Source organism: Melitaea cinxia, chromosome 29, assembly GCF_905220565.1.
Source record: "Melitaea cinxia chromosome 29, ilMelCinx1.1, whole genome shotgun sequence".
In the NCBI taxonomy this organism is placed as follows: domain Eukaryota; kingdom Metazoa; phylum Arthropoda; class Insecta; order Lepidoptera; family Nymphalidae; genus Melitaea; species Melitaea cinxia.
The window spans coordinates 4,590,755-4,608,145 of NC_059422.1; the positions used below are offsets into that span (position 1 = coordinate 4,590,755).

General features: G+C 32.5%; 1 protein-coding gene across 1 annotated transcript in view; it reads left to right on the forward strand.

Annotated features, from left to right (window-relative positions):
* Positions 1–17,391, forward strand: part of LOC123667751 — a 62,509-nt gene that overhangs the window by 43,852 nt on the left and 1,266 nt on the right. The window contains exons 3-5 of the mRNA XM_045601591.1: positions 9,899–10,010; positions 15,805–15,964; positions 16,464–16,557. Coding sequence (XP_045457547.1) covers positions 9,899–10,010; positions 15,805–15,964; positions 16,464–16,557 — 366 coding nt within the window. The remainder of the gene's footprint in view (positions 1–9,898; positions 10,011–15,804; positions 15,965–16,463; positions 16,558–17,391) is intronic.

The following is a 17,391-nucleotide window of genomic DNA, read 5'->3' on the forward strand; positions in this document are numbered from 1 at the left end:
TAATAACAAAATAAAAATGATTCATTTAAAATTTTAAACGGATTGGGAAAACGGAAGTGGAGTAATCGGGCTGGAATCGATTGTATATAAAACTTTTCTCATTTTTAAGTTCAGGAAAAAAAATAAGAGTTTTGTTGCAAGTTTGAAAAAAAATCTGCGATATTATATATAACTCAGATTAGAGCAGCGTGATAAATTAGGATCTACTTGATAGATTAGGATGCACTTCGTACTAACTGAAGCTAATTGAGTAAAGCTTGTATGGCTGGACTGTCCATGACAATATCACACTTTCGTAAAAAATTCCTATAAAGTATGGCGTTTGTTTCAAACCTGACTTTTTACAATATTCAGATACAGTATAAAAACGAGATTGTAGTTTCCTTTCTAAGCTCCATAATATTAGTACAAAATCTGTACATACAGATATTTTAAACAATGTATATAATTTGTTAATCTTACACAACATCATCACATCTCGTAGTCTACTAAATTTATAGTGATAGTCTTTGTTTGAGAATGCTTACAGAATTGAATTTAGTAAATATTATATTGTTAGAACAATGAGAGCTTTCGAAAAACAACTATCAAATTAATACCATATTTCAACACCAGAGCATCGAAAAATAATAATAACAACATTTCGATTTTATTACTAAGTTTATAGTTTACCAAAACCATTTGATAATCTATAATATATATAAAAGCGAAAGGTCACTCACTCATCACGAAATCTCCGAAACTATAACACCTACAAACTTGAAATTTGGCAGGTAGGCTCCTTATAAGACGTAGGCATCCGCTAAGAACGGATTTTACGAAACTCGACCCCTAAGGGGGTAAAACGGGGGTTGCAAGTTTGTATGAAAGTCCTATGTTTTTGAAGTAAGAGACTTGAAATTTAAAATTTATGCTCTATAGATGATGAAAATGTGTCCAAATAATGTATCTTTAGAAATCAACTCCCTTTTGGGGTTAAAACGGGGGATAGTAGGTTGACTCACTCATCACGAAACCTCCGAAACTATAACACCTAAAAACTTGAAATTTGGCAGATAGGCTCCTTATAGGTCGTAGACATCCGCTAAGAACGGATTTTGTGAAATTCGACCCCTAAGGGGATAAAACGGGGGTTGGAAGTTTGTATGAAAGTCCTATGTTTTTGAAGTAAGAGACTTGAAATTTAAAATGTATGCCTTATAGATGATGAGAAGGTGTCCAAATAGTGTTTCTTTAGAAATCAACTCCCTTTTGGGGTTAAAACTGGGGATGGTAGGTTTACTCATTCATCACGAAATCTCCGAAACTATAACACCTATAAACTTGAAATTTTGCAAGTAGGCTCCTTTTAGAGCGTAAACATTCGCTAAGAATGGGTTTTACGAAATTCGCCCCTTAAGGGGGTAAAACAGGGGTTAGAAGTTAGTATGAAAGTCCTATGTTTTTGAAGTAAGAGACTTGAAATTTAAAATGTATGCTCTATAGATGGTAGAAAGGTGACCAAATAATGTATCTTTTGGAATCAACTCTCTTTTAGAGTTAAAACGGGGGATGGTAGGTTGACACACTCATCACGAAACCTCCGAAACTAGACAGCTACAAACTTTATATTTGGCAGGTAGGTTCCTTATGGGGTGTTAACATCCGCTAAGAACTAATTTTACGAAAATCGACCCCTAAGGGGATAAAACGGGGGTCGGAAGTTTGTATGAATGTCTTATGTTTTTGAAGTAAGAGACTTGAAATTTAAAATATATGCTCTATAGATGGTGAGGAGGTGTCCAAATAATGCATCGTAATCTATATATATAAAAGAGAAAGGTCACTGACTCACTCATCACGAGAATTCAAAAACCACTGGATGGTCTATCCATCCAGGTTGGACAAAGATAAAGTTTGGCAGGGATGTAGATTATAGTTAGCAGACGTCCGCTAAGAACGAATTTTACGATATTCCATCGCTAAGGGGGTTTAATTGGGGTTGATAGTTTGTATGAAACATATACAGCCTGAAAATAAAACCAAAAAAGTGGTGTATAGAGAGGTTTTATAAAAATAACTATTAAATTATACTAAATTGTGCCTTTTAAAAAGTTACTCAGTTTGGTAAGCATTTCAAGTGACTGAAATAAAAAAATAATTTGCGTTAAACATCTTTATAGTAATACATATCTTCATAACCACGAGGACGTAATCGCGGGCAACAGTTAGTGTATTATAAGTCCCCAAAAGTGTATGTGATCGATTCGCTCAAAATTTACTGAACGGATTTTCATGCGGTTTCACCATTGTAGAGAGGGCTCCACCATTGGCAAGAGGAAGGTTTACGGAACGGCTAAGCCGATTTTGATGAGAGTTTCACTGGAAATTTGCCGGCAAAACTTTGTGACACACTAATTTCAACGCGGGCGAAGCCGCGGGCACAGCTAGTTTTAATATATTTGTAACATTTTAACTTTTGTCCTACTTACGTAGTAATTTTTTTTTATATTAGGCATGTCAAAGTATTTCACAGTAAATATAAAAAAGAAAGTAAGCAATGATAAAATACTAATCAATCTTCTAAAAAGTCACCACAAGGTCATTCACGATTGTCAAGGACACGAAACGCTATGAATATTTTAATATTAAGGCGACACAGTTTTTGTCATTAAAATGCTGTATGCCAGCTACATCCTTAAACGATCTTCTTATGTAACACCATCAGTACATGAGCATTGTTTATATATTAACATATAACAATAGAAATTGATCGTTAAACTCGATTTGGCACGCGGTTGTATGTGTGTGTGAAAAAATACAATTTCGCTGCCACTTGACAGACACAAATTACTGTGCTTGGCAGTTGTCGTCCTGGCACCACACTTACATTATAATGAAACAACTTTTTCGGATGTCTGCCATCTCGGATACTTTACAGCAACCATGGTCACGGGAGGACGTCTCCTAGTATTCTAAAAACCTTGATAAACCGCGATAAAATCCGAAAAAAGGTGTTTCATTATGAGTGAAATTCGCGTAGACATTAGAAAACAATAACACACTTACATACATAAAAATTCATAAAATACAGTTAACAAAAATAAAGATTATTTCTTTTTGATACAGAAATTTTGTGTTTATTTGGAATAGTTAGAGAATTGTGTATTTAGCAAACATTTTTATGTGCTCCTATTCCTTTACTAAAGTTTGCTTTCTAAATGCATACGACCCCGACGACTGAGACCACATAAAATAACAATAGATACTTGTTTAATGATATAAATATCTTGCTTTAACGATTTCTTTTGGGCTGAGTATTTTATTAGTTATAAGAAGCCCAGCAATAATAATAATAAATAACTTTATTGCAATAATTTTATTACAGTAACATATAAAAATTACATAAGAATAAAGCTTAAAGAAAAAAATTAAATCGCGTGCAACAGGCGGTCTTATCACTAGATAGTGATCTCTTCCAGACTACCCACAATCATTCATAATTAAAAATGTTGAATAAGTTGACAAATATTGCATCTCAATATTGGTGTTAATAACTTGTTTTTTTACTACAAGATTTCTGTATTTCTAAGACATCTTTTTAATTTGTAAAAAGTAAAATTTTAAAATGAACAAACACAAAAAAATTACCGCACTTCATTTGAGTAACATTATTCAGAAAAACATGGAGAAAGAGGACTTTATTTAGCAGAGAGATGTAACAGGCTAAATCCATATAAAATAAAAAGTGCATCTTCATCCACACCACGAACACCCGTGCAACATTATATGCTAATGAGACTTACATCCTATCGGATTCTTTCGCAATCCGTGACTCACGGCTTACATAAAACACGAGTTCCGATATTGGCAAATTGTTATCGGATGCCGTTGACATTCTTATATAATCGTTTTATAATCATTATAGTCAATAAACAAAAGGATAAGTCGAAGAAATCGTTTTCATTATTTCAAGCCTTTATTTTGTCTAGAGATAAATAAATTATTATTAGTACAACAGGCATCTTTATGCCGTTGTCTATATATGTATATATATACTGGTTACCTCCTGGTTACCTAAAAATTTCATAAGTGAACAAAATGTTTTATTGAGCCTGCTTATGAAAATCGATAATCAAGTTTTGTCGAAAGAGCAAAAAGCTAATCTTCCCCATCAATTTCGAAATAATAAACCTTGTTTCCTACCTGCCTTTTCTTGTTTTTTGGTTTTTTTTTTTATTCACTCTTGAGGTAAAAATATAGAAAATATAAACTTTGCTTGTCTAAAAATAACCCAAATTGTTGAGTGACTTTTAAACATTTGCGGCCATCATGTAACCTCTATATAATTAAACATAATTCTTTGTAATATAAATGCCTAACACATTTTTACCAGCTCGTTATATTTAAGGACACATGTAGAGTCAATTATTAAGAAATCAATGTCTTAATAAAAAATTTTTGTCTCCGTACAGTTACGAAATAAATAATTTTGAAATAATTTTCATCATGATACACAGAACCATAGCATATAGCATTGTAACGCTTACCTAACAACCGTGAAATTATACTTTACAAGATATTTTTTTGCAACAATGTAAGTTGCAAGATATTTGTTGCCCTGAAGCCCCAAGATCTGTGCTGTGTGGTTACGGCAGTAAAGAATATAGCCACCCCCTCTCTTCCCGTGGGTATCGTAAGAGGCGACTAAGGGATAACCATCTAACCACCTAAGCTGAAGACGGGCAGCAACGTCTTCGGTGCGACAAAGCCAGCCCTGCGGTCAACCTGACTATGGGCAACACACATGAGTTCACGCTATTTTTGGCGTGAACTTGTGGAGGTTTATGTCCAGCAGTGGACTGTGATAGGCTGAAGTGATGAAGCCCCAAGATCTTAGTCCATACTTTTCAAAGAAGTACTAAAATTTTACTTGATTATTGTTCTTAAAGATATATACGAATAAATTTATTATTATTATTTTATTTATAGACTATATATAGCGTTTTCACACGTTTTTAATTCAGCTATTCCATTTATATTTGTCACTACATGATATATCGTAGCCTATATTTCAACCTCAAATTGAACCGTTACAATAATTTAAAAAAATTGTGGTCATTGGTTATCTAACTTCACGTTGCTAACTTCTTCTTCGTTGACTACTTAACTTTAGAGTGTCGGTTTTTTGTGACGGTGTGCGCGCGCATCGTAAGAATTTAGTCTCATTATTTCCATTTTTATCTAACGCGCCAAAAAAAGTTTAACTTCAAAAAAAAATACAAATAAATCAAAATCAAAAGAAAACTCATAGTTATCCGATTGACAAAGTATTACGGTTTTTTTAGTGACTAGCCCATTGGCGCAGTTTGTAGTGACCCTGCTTTCTGCTCCGAGGGTTGTGGGTTCGATTCCCACCCCGAGTCGGGGTGTAATATAAATATTTATTTATATATTCATATATGTATTATTTATAAGTATGTTTATGGAAAAAAATACATGTAGCTATACCAGTCGACTGTTAGCTATAACACAAGCATTAAGTTCGCTTAAACCGAAAATAAAAATCATCATATCAAAGAACTTTCGCTCTAGCGGGTACATTGTTCCATAGCTTAATTGGCTAGAGCGCCGACACGGTCAGTTGGAGACGCGGGTTCGAATCCCGCTGGAGCGGTCAATTTTTGATATGATATTCAAAAATGTTAAGCATTAAGTTGCTTGCTTTAGGAACAAACGACCGTGTGTGAATTGTAAAGATATTTATTTATTATTTATTTAATTACATACATTATCTTATATACAAAATTCTCGTCTTACAGTGTTAGTTTAAAATACTCCTCCGAAACGGGTGGACAGATTTTTATGAAATTTTGTGTGCATATGAAGTAGGTCTGAGAATCAGCCAACATCTATTTTTCATACCCCTAAGTTATAAGGGGGGGATTAAAGGAAAGAGGTTAATAACATACATGAAAACAACGTTTGCGGGGTCAGCTAGTAAAACTATATAATTAAATATAAATAAATTTTACCCACTTAAATAGCTATGTATACGTATTTCAAAATAACCTACCATACTGACTTTCTGCTGTTCCTCGTCACAACCGCAGTCCGACCGCAATCGTGAAAGTTCAAGTTGAAGTCTTTCACCTTCTTCGTGTACATATATATATATATATATATATATATATATATATATATATTATATATGTCACGATGTATGTTCCAGATAAATTCCGAAACTACTGAACCAATTATTATCAAATTTTACAAGTATCTGTAATTTGGTCCAACTTGGGAGATAGTTTTTATCTCAATTGGAACCGAAACGTGGCGCTGCTATCGGTATGTAAGCTATCAAATTTAGTAGTTGTTTTCCAGACAGGACAACCTCTACCAGGTCCGCCAGTAAATAAATACATTAAAAAAAAACTTGTATGCGCTAAAAACAATAGAATAAACTTTTTTAAGCTCCTACTATCAACATATGCATCAATACACAAAAATCAAACATATATATATAAATAATATATTGTTCATAAGACCAAAACATTCGTAGCTAATGTCGAAATATCGAGCTCAGCAAAATGAAAATAAAAAACCTGGTAAATATCCCGTTTTTGAATAATTTTAGCAATTATTTGATTGGTTATGAACCGATTTCAAAATAATTTTTCGGTCAATCAATGTAATTTTTATCGGTATTAACAACTGTGAAAAATGGGCTTTCTTGTTTCGTGTCTGTAAAAGTTTTGAATATGCTGGTCAATCAAAATAAGATTAGTTGACGTAAGAGTAGATTAGTGACTATACGAACAACAAAATAGATCACCTTATTGCAAAATAAAGACTCAGAGTAATGTGAAACTTTTATACTGATATATTAATTTAATAAATTTAATAAAACTACGTAAGTGTACGTTTGTTTTTTAAACGATTTCAAAAAATGAGGAGGTACTCAATTCGACTGCATTCGACCGCCTTTATGATATATTTTTTTAATTCAAAGGCTGGCACTTGTCTTGTAGTCTTATTAAAATTTGAGTGAGTTCTGACGAGTTTTTTATCTCTACAATTCAGTCGATAAATAAGGTCAGTATCGCAAGGTACAACACGAATCTCCCCAGAAACAATTGTTTATGAATTTTGCAGATTTTTCTAATAATATGTAGAGAAATAAAAATGAATAAATAAAATTTACGTACGTGCATAATTTCCAATGCATACTCCCTAGAAGTTCTGGTCGCCTTACTCACCACAGGAACAAAACACCGCTTGAAAGCAGTATCATTTAGTCGAGGTACTTCCATAGTCAGGGTGCTTTAAAATATGAGCAGGATATTTTCTGCCCTATCTTATACCTCCCTACTTACATCCCTACCTCCCTACCCTACCTAAGTAATTTTTGAGTTGTCGCTAATAATGCTTAAAACTGATTTCGTTTTGTTTGTTGTTTATGAAAATAGAAGTCAGCTTTTTTTTTTCAGAGAACAAAATTAATATTACAGTCTTCCTCCTTAAAGAGACTTATATAAATAGGTCGCTAATGTACCACATCCAAACGATCGTTTAGATACATTTTTCATTAGTATAGATTTTACGGAAGCTGTATAACACGTGATAGTAATTTACTTAAACGTGCTTGAGAAGCCTACTTAAATATTATATATCTTGATATAAACTATATGTTATATGAGATGTAAATCTCATATGACATACTTTTATACGACCGATAACGAACGATATATTTCCGTAAAATAATAAAGTAACTAATACATTAAGTAACGACCAGAATAAAGTAACTTATTCCCTTTAAAGTGTTATGCATCACACCTGTTACTTATGTAATTTTTTTACGGTTCTCGTTTTCAGTTGCACTCAATAATTACATTGTTGAAGACGTGCATGTTATTGGATTTTTTTTTGTTTTTTTTTTTTAGTTTATTTGCTTTATTTTGAGTTAGGTGTTATTAGTTGTTTAACTTAATTCGACGTATTGTAAGATTCTTTAGTGCTCGTGATTTTATTGTTAAAGAACGACTTTTAATAGTGAAATTGTTTGGTTATTTGATTAATATTAAATATATATAATTCGATACAAAATAGTGTTTGTATAAAATTATTTTTGTAATAAAATATGTGAATAGTTTATAATGAAATTCGATATATTTTTAGTTTCGTTACTATTTTTAAGCGCCAGTGTTACTTTAAAACTTTTCAATGTAAAATTTCCAAAGTTGCTAAAAAAGGTTGAAGAGAAACGAACGCCTGACCAAGGTATTATAAACATTTTATGTAATATATTATTTTGAATACGTAACTTAGAACAATATGCTTATTCGTGTAATAAGTTGTGACTTTTTACGACGTGATGCTTATTTCGTCATTTTCATCCAAATGACTTGTCCATTTTAAACAAGACATAACTTAATTATATGCTGTTGTCCCATTGAACTGAATTGCTGCATTCTTACGCAAGTTAACAATGCAATGTTAATGTACTTTTAACCTGATCTGGTAATTTATATATGGTAACATTACTTATATATAGCTTATATACTATATGTTCGTGGGATTTTATATTACAAATTCGTTGGATCTAAGTTATTCTGTTTTGTAAATATTTCTCTTTTTTAGTTAACATTACTTTTTTAATTGTATTTATCAAACATGTCACAATGGAATGTTTAAGAAGTGATTCGTGATTTTGTAATTTAAAAGATAATTGTCTAAGACACACAAAATTAGGTTTTTTTTCTATATTAGTACACTATACGTGCTGTTTACATTTGTAGTTACTGCTTTATACCGCCAAGATCGGAGAAGTAGCTGCTAATAAAAATGCCTTCAAAACAATCAAACTTTTACCTTAGGCTTATAGGCATAAAACGTGTAACAAAATAAATCTTATTATTACGTTAATTCATATAAATACACTAGCGACCCGCCCCGGCTTCGCACGGGTGCAATGCTTTTACTAAATATACTACAGAATGTCTTTATTTATAGTCTGAAGCTAACTTATAGCATGGTTATTAACATAATAACAATAATATTCGAATATGCGTCGTTAGATTACACGTTGTTACAGAGTGCATTGAAGAAATAAAGATTCACTGCTCGTTCCCCGTAGGTGATAGCGTGATAATATGTAGCCTATATGTTGACCCGACTTCTTAATAATATTCGTGCAAATTTTGAAGTAAATCCATGCAGTACTTTTTGAGTTTATCCCGGACATACATACAGACAAACAGACAAAAATTCTAAAAACTATATTTTTGGCTTCGGTGTCGATTGTAGATCACACCCCAAGTATTCTTTTAAATAAATATTCAATGTACAGTTTTGACTTTCCTACCATTTTATTATATGTATAGATTAACCCCACAACAATTTTACACCTTATTTTGTCGTATACCTAAAAGTTTAAACATAAACTCGAAAAAAACGAGTGTACTTTAGACCACACGACTGAAGTAAATTTTTTTTAGGTACCCTACAGTAATATACGAAACGAAACTCTTTGTCGCTCTCTTTCTATCTTCACTAACTTATCTCCCTCTCAAGTTCCGTTCGCTTCGCCTGATCACACTTTTCGTAACACTCTCTTCACGTAACCAGCTTACTCCCCAAAAGTAGCGTGCACGTAGCACTTTTTACGACCACTAAAATTTTAATCATCATCATCACTACAGCCTATTACAGTCCACTGCTGAACAAAAGCCTCCACAAGTTCGCGCCAAAAATGGCGTAACTCATGTGTGTTGCCCATAGTCACCACGCTGGGTAGGCGGGTTGGTGTCTTCGGCCTTTTATTATTTAAATAATATTTTTATTTTTATTTTTTATTTTATTTGTTATTATTTCGTATTTTTTTAATAATATTATTTATATTATTAATAATTGGTTACAGGTTGCGGAGTAGCGGTTGGTAAGCAAACAGCACAGCGGAGGATTGTCGGTGGCGATGACGCAGGCTTCGGAACATTCCCTTGGCAAGCGTACATACGGATAGGATCGTCCAGGTTAATGAAATTTGTTATATAATCTTATAACCACTATAATACATAATAATAATATATTTAGGTAATAATAATATAAAGTCAAATTCTGTAAATGTTACATAATAACATTATTTTTACTGTATAACCAAATGCCTTCTGAATTTCGCTGTTAATACCATCTATTAAGGATTGAAATTCTGTGTTGAGATTTCTACTTGAGTACTGCAAAGTTCATTATACATTATCGAATTTTTTTTTAAATTAATCATGCTTTTATAAATTAAATAAATAATTAATTTTATTAAATTATATTTAGAGATTAGAGATTTAAATTAAAAATATTTTTCTGAATATTAAATAGACAAAAATAAACACATGCTATGACTTCTATTAATAAAATCGATGTTTATTTATTTTTTTTAATATGCACAAATTATACTTGTATAATTGTACAAATTATACTTGTATAATTTGTATATAAAAATATGAAATTTTTTAAGGCTTAACATCTCAAAAAAATAATAACATTCTAATTTTGTTGTATCTACAAAGACAATATATCTACTTTTTCATTATTTATATTATTATTTTCCTAACAATTGTATAAAATCTGTATTTTTGTATATTATTGTATATTAACAATTATTAAGACTACTAATTATTAATAATTAATACCAAGAGAAGTTTTTGGTATATGTAATTACATCATATTTATGTTTTCAAAACTAATAACACTAAAATAGTAATATTGTAATAAAATTACATAAACATACTAATTAGTATCGATAATAATGTTCACAACTAATTAATGTTATTTATTACGTTCGGTATTCTAATTTCTCTTAAAAAATTCACAAGTAAATACGTTATTTTTAGCCATTACTCCGATGTATTAGAAAATCGAACGATAAACAGTAATAGTAGTACCATCACCATTCGGGTCATAATAGAAAAGCTTACAATTTTCTTGTTAATAAAACAAAGTAATTATATTTTCTTCTGTACGATCTTTCTGGTCATGGAGTAATATGGAGGATTAAGCTCCTGCCTTCTATCTGTATTGGAAAGAAAAATGTACCAAGCACAGTGTGAGATGAGGCAAAGGCTGTTTTAATTCAGTCGTGTTTAACCATTAGTATCAAAAATATTTTTATTTCAATATCTATATATTATTATATTTGACGGTTGCTCTGGTGTAATGGTGCGTGTGCCGTGTCGGCGGCGCCTAAACAACGACGGTCGCGGGTTTGATTCCCGCCCGGAGTGGATATTGTTATACCGGAGTGATATGTTTATACAAATATTTATTTCCGGTCTAGTTTTTAGTCCTTGTGGGTCTCCCCACCGTACCTCGGAGAGCACGTTAAGTCGTCGGTCCCAGTTGTTATCATGTACACCTGATAGCGATCGTTACTCATAGTAGGGAATACATTCGTCCACCCGTATTGCAGCATCGTGGTGGATTAAGCTCTGATCTTTCTCCTACATGGATAAAGAGGCCTATGCCCAGCTTTTGATTTTCTTGCTCATTAATTCCATGACATAGTAAAGAATGGAGTACTGATGCTACTATTACCGTTTAGGTGTTTGGTACTACCGTTACTATTTCGGTAATAATTTATTAACATAGTTATAACGTACTAATTCTAATATTACAGATGCAACATGCTTATGTCAATTTTCGAGCTTATCGGTTGGAAGCAGTGTTGGATAGAGAGGTAATGTGCGAAAGAGACAGCACGTTGTAGATGTAGGTTCTTGCTAGACGAGAATACTATTATTTTAAAATATAAGTAGAGAAATTGATGGTCTGTTCTTTTCTTATTTACTCTATGGCTTTCGGTTTTGTTTTTACTATAGTTTATTATTAATTTCGGTAGCTTCTTTTAGTTTTTTTTTTTTTTTGGTATACAAAAAAGTAGAACATGAATTCGTTTTGTTATATTTTTTTTAAATCTTAGTGTTAAGTGTAATATTTTTGTACAAGAGTAATATACTAATTATTCTGTATCTTCTGCATGTTCTCATAGATTACTATAGTTTCGATCTAAGCTCTTTAGCTATAGTTCTTCTAAAAATTTTCTATTTCATATTTCAAAATAGGACACTATGAAAACATTTGCGGGGTTATTTTAGAGTGTACTAAAGTAATGCATTTTGAATGTACTTCAACTTTGTCTACTAAAATTCAAATAAGGTCACAGTTCTGAAAAAAAAATGATTAATAACGAAGAAGAAAAAACCTTTTTAACCTAAGGAATACTTGCACGCCTTTCCCACGAGAAATTAAATTGAGAATGAGACAACTATAACACACCGTCAGTTTGAAGGAACAAAAACTTTAATTTCAAATAAAATCTAAAATAATAGGAAAGGTTCGAATGAGGTTTCAGCCACGAAATCAGTTGTGCCTATCAAAAGGCTTTCTTTTTTTGAATTTTTTTTAAAGGCAATTTTTTTTTGAAAATGATTTTTTTTTATGAAGGCAGATTTCTAGAGTCAGTTAAGGGTGTTCCTAAAGGTATTCTACATAAATCACTACAGATTTAAAATCCGAAGAGTATCTAAGAAGAGTACTTTGCTTTCCGTTCTACTGCCACATTCACTACACATACAATGTCAGATAATAAGGCTAATAAATATCATGATCAAGTGAGTATGACAGTGAGATTTAAACTTCGTGTTGCCATTTATCACTGAATTTGAAAAGGTTTTGAAGCTATTAGATTAGTCGGACTCTGCGTCATTATTAACGATGATTACAACACAAACCTATAGTAAGTGTCTTGACGACTGCACCTCACAGAGACTAAATACTACCTCAACAGTGTGTCACGGCTGGTGAACCTGAAATCAAAACGAAGGAAATGTAAATTACTTCCAATGTAGCAGCATTGAACGTTATGACAATGTTCAAGAGATTAAACAACGCGTCCCACTCAGCTCAGTTTTATTCGAATTTCAAAATGGCTTCTCATCTAAAATCTCTCTGTGTCCATGCCCAAAGACGTTGCTCAATACTTGTACGTGGATGATTGATTTATTTGACTTATTGATGACGATAACTCCCGATTACGAAAAGTTATTGAAGGAGCTGATAAGAAAATTCAGAATCACCCAGAAAACGATGAAAAGGCCTGTTTATATTGTCTCTATACGATATAGAATATAATAAAATAGTTTGCAATGTAATACTGTCGATATTAATGTAACAACCTTTGTAGTTTGTATAGTACACGATAGGTGGCTCTGTTGTCCGCCAAAAACGTTGCACATCTTCGTGACGCTAATATTATTATGATTGCGTTTCATCCATGAAAATGTTACCCTCATGCGCTTAAAGAAGTTTCACTGCAAAAAAGTGTTGAACAAGTTATAAGTTTAAGGGCTATAGCACATAACAAAGTTTTAATGTACAAGGCATATAGTTCTACATAAGGGAAATGATCGTTGGGAGCATAAAATGCTAAAATGGTTTATGCATAGCATAAAGGAGAGCAATGTCTAACAGTAAGCATTTAATTGTTGAAAAACTAACTTTATGACTAATGTGATTCTGAAGATTTTAAATTAGTCACGAATAGGCAATTTCCTTAGACTACGCCTTTTAGAAAAACTTTCGCACATTCCTCTTCTTATATTATTAACTTTATTTGTAGATATTGCATGTTTATATGCATGGTAAATAAGTTCAAACAGGTAAGTAAGGTAAATAAATATATTTACATGTATGGTTGGTTTAATGTTCCATATAATATTATTGTGATATTAACTGCTCACAAATGGTATAAAAAATTTAGAAAATAAAAAACAACAAATAGATACGACATTCGAAGTTGTTGAAAGCGACATACACACACACACACACACACACACACACACAAAAACACACACACACACACACAAGGCTCATTGCCATAGTTAATTTTACGTAGCTATAATAAACTTCCTACAAATTTAAACCTCGTGTCATATATGTATAATGATTCTTCATTATATCATTAAATGATGTTAAATTCGTCAACATCCGCAAGTATCCGTGCCGCATCGCACGCATTTCCGTCGCAATCATCGAAGCAAATCGGTCGCTTTTAGCAAATTATGAAGCGATTATCGCAAGCAAAACGAAATATTTTTCCTGTTCTTGTATAACATTATTAATTTATTTATAATTAATTTTTATTATAATGTTATATATATATATATATATATAATAATTGTATAGAAACTAATGTACATAATAAAGAACAATAAAAATAACTTTTTGCAATTTAATATGCCATTAAATATTAGATACAAAAAAAAATGAATATTTTAACATGACATCATTTGAAATAACTTTTTTTTACAAAACAAATTACATTAAAAATTATTACAATATGATATTGCATGAAAATATTGTATATATTATATAAAAATCGCAAGTTTTTTTAATGTAACACTCAAAAACTACCGTATACGTCAAAATCAATTATATTTACTGTAGGCAGGCAGGGCAGTAGGTATATCACTACGCGACACGCGACAGCGACAGCTCGGCGACTAGACGCGACGATAGGCTGCGGGCAACAATTTTATTCAACGCTGCGAACCGTGGAGTTGCGACGACAAACTAGGGGTTAGGGGAGTCGCACGCACTCGCTACTTATTGCCGCGTCTTGCACTGTGCACGACAGTCGCGCGACAGCGCAGCGTCAGTCTCGTTGTGAGCGCTGAGGAACGCTGAGGGAAGGTGTACGTTTTAATTTTGAGAATCTGTAGTAACGTCTAGTCACCGATGCAAGCGACAGCTCCGCGTCAGATCGCGGCGAGAAGTCGCCGGTTTGCGATAACCCTTAAATGGTTTTAGTGAAATTCTTAAGATTAGTTCTGTGTATTAGCGTTTTATTTGTTTATATGTATTTTAAAACAAAGTTTTTTTACGTGACATTGGCTAAATCATCCTTGCTATACATATAGATACTATATATAGATACTATATATATTTGGTATTAGTAACTTTGTATGTGGCATGTATAATAAAATTACTATACTAAGTGTAAAATAATTTTATTAAATCGACTACACCTAATACGAACTAAAAAGATTAGCTTGCATTATAGCTGTGCTGTATGTTGGCTGTACTTATCTGAGGTACTTATGTTAAATAATATTTGATTGCTCCAGATGTGTAGGTAATTTTGTAATTATACTGTTTATGTATTTGCAAATTCACTGCTATAAAATTATGCAATTTTAGCTGCATATTGGTAACTCTTATTTTTTATTACCGTGCCAATTATTAATGTAATTTGACATGAAGGCTTACACTAAGCAATGTTATACAACACGCAAATCTACACGCCATGGACACAAACACATACACACAAAAAAAATGTTTTTTTTTTCTTATTTCTAAGATTCCTAATTATATTTCTCTTCTTAATGATGATGAACGATATATTTGTGGCTCCTCTGGTGCTGCTGTCTCCTTTTATCCAAAACAAATTGGTAAACATCGTATTCTGTTCCAATTTGGAAACATATTTATGGACAATAGTATAGAACTACAATTACTAATTTATATATTTTTCTAGTACGCTCATATCTGTACTCTATTTTGTTTCATGAATAAATAAATAAAAAGAGTGTGCTTTAGATCACACGACTGAAGTAAAACTTCTTTAGGTCTATCTAAATTATATCCCCCTTCAACTTCCATTCACCTCGCCCATTTTTCGTTCATTCACCAGCTTACTACCTAAGCGTGGGACAAGAAGTTTTACTTTACGCAAAAATCTACGCAAATCCTCAAAAATCTATCCCCACATTACAGATGCGGCGGCTCCCTTATATCCCGACGCCACGTCGTCACGGCTGGTCACTGCGTGGCGCGCGCTCAGCCCCGTCACGTGCGCGTCACGCTCGGTGACTACGTCATCAACTCGGCCGCTGAACCGCTCCCAGCGTACACGTTTGGTGTTCGATCTATTAAGGTACGTTTTATAAAACTGCTATAACAATTCGATTATTATTTATTTTTATGTCACTAGATCGGCAAACAAGCGTACGTCTCACCTGATGGTAATCGATTACCGTAGCTTATAGACGTCTGCAACACCAGAAGCATCGCAAACACGTTGCCGACCCTATCTCCAATTCCCCCAGGAGCTCTGGTCACCTTACTCACCAACAGGAACACAACACTACTTGAAAACAGTGTTATTTAGATGATTTGGTTTTCATTTTCGATTTTTTTTTTTTTTTAATATATATATATATATTACTGAATTATAGAGAAAAGTTTAATTTTGTTTAGAAATAAAGTATTTCAGATCATTGTCGAATTAAAATATATGGTATTTTTTATTTAATATTCTTCTTTCTTAGTTTCTTTAGTTTATTTTTGTATATTTCGACTTATTTAAACTTATCAACGCCTAGTAATTTATTGAAGGCTAAATAATTATTGGAAACTTTATTTATTGTTTCCAGGTCCACCCGCTGTTTAAATTCACACCGCAAGCCGATAGGTTTGACGTCGCTGTACTAACGCTGGATAGGAACGTTCATTACATGCCTCATATTGGTAAGGACAAATTTTTCGAATAGAAATATGTTACATTCCAGCCTATAATATCCCACTGCTAAGCATAGACCTCTTTCCACATGTAGGAGGAGGATCAGAGCTTAATCTACCACGCTACTCCAATGCGGTTGGGGGGATATATTCCCTACTATGAGTAACGATCGCTATCAGGTGTACATGATAACAACCGAGACCGACGGCTTATCGTGCTCTCTGAGGCACGGTGGGGAGACCCACAAGGACGGAACAATAGAAATGTGTAAATGTATGTAATGGAAGTATTCTAATAGCAACTTCATTCCATAGATGAGTTATTAGATTATATACATAATATGCATAAGAACAACTCCCTTCCTAAACAATTTATAAGGTACTTACTTGGTCTACATCAGAACGATAGGGATTATTTAAAAAAAAAATTTAAATAAAAATAAATGTTTTATAACAAAACAAAAAATCGAAAGACAAGTGAAGTCTTATGCGTGTTCGTGTGGGTAAAGCGTGTGTATAAGTGAGCGAAGATGTATGAGCATGTGCGAATGCATTTGCGTGTTCTAAATTAATACTTGTGTGTTTTTATCAAAGTGATCCATACAGTCACATTGCCTATGCATACATGCTGAAAACATTATAAAGAGACCGATATTAAATGTGTATAATAAAATACGAAATCCTACATCAAAATGTTAAGTTCCATTGTTTATCGACTGTTTTCGGACAAAAAATTAATAAATTATGTTAAACATAATGACAACGTCACTGTCACACAAAGCAAAGCCTTGATTTACAATAACATTCACGTGCTAATATTCGAAAGATAATATCTACGTAATT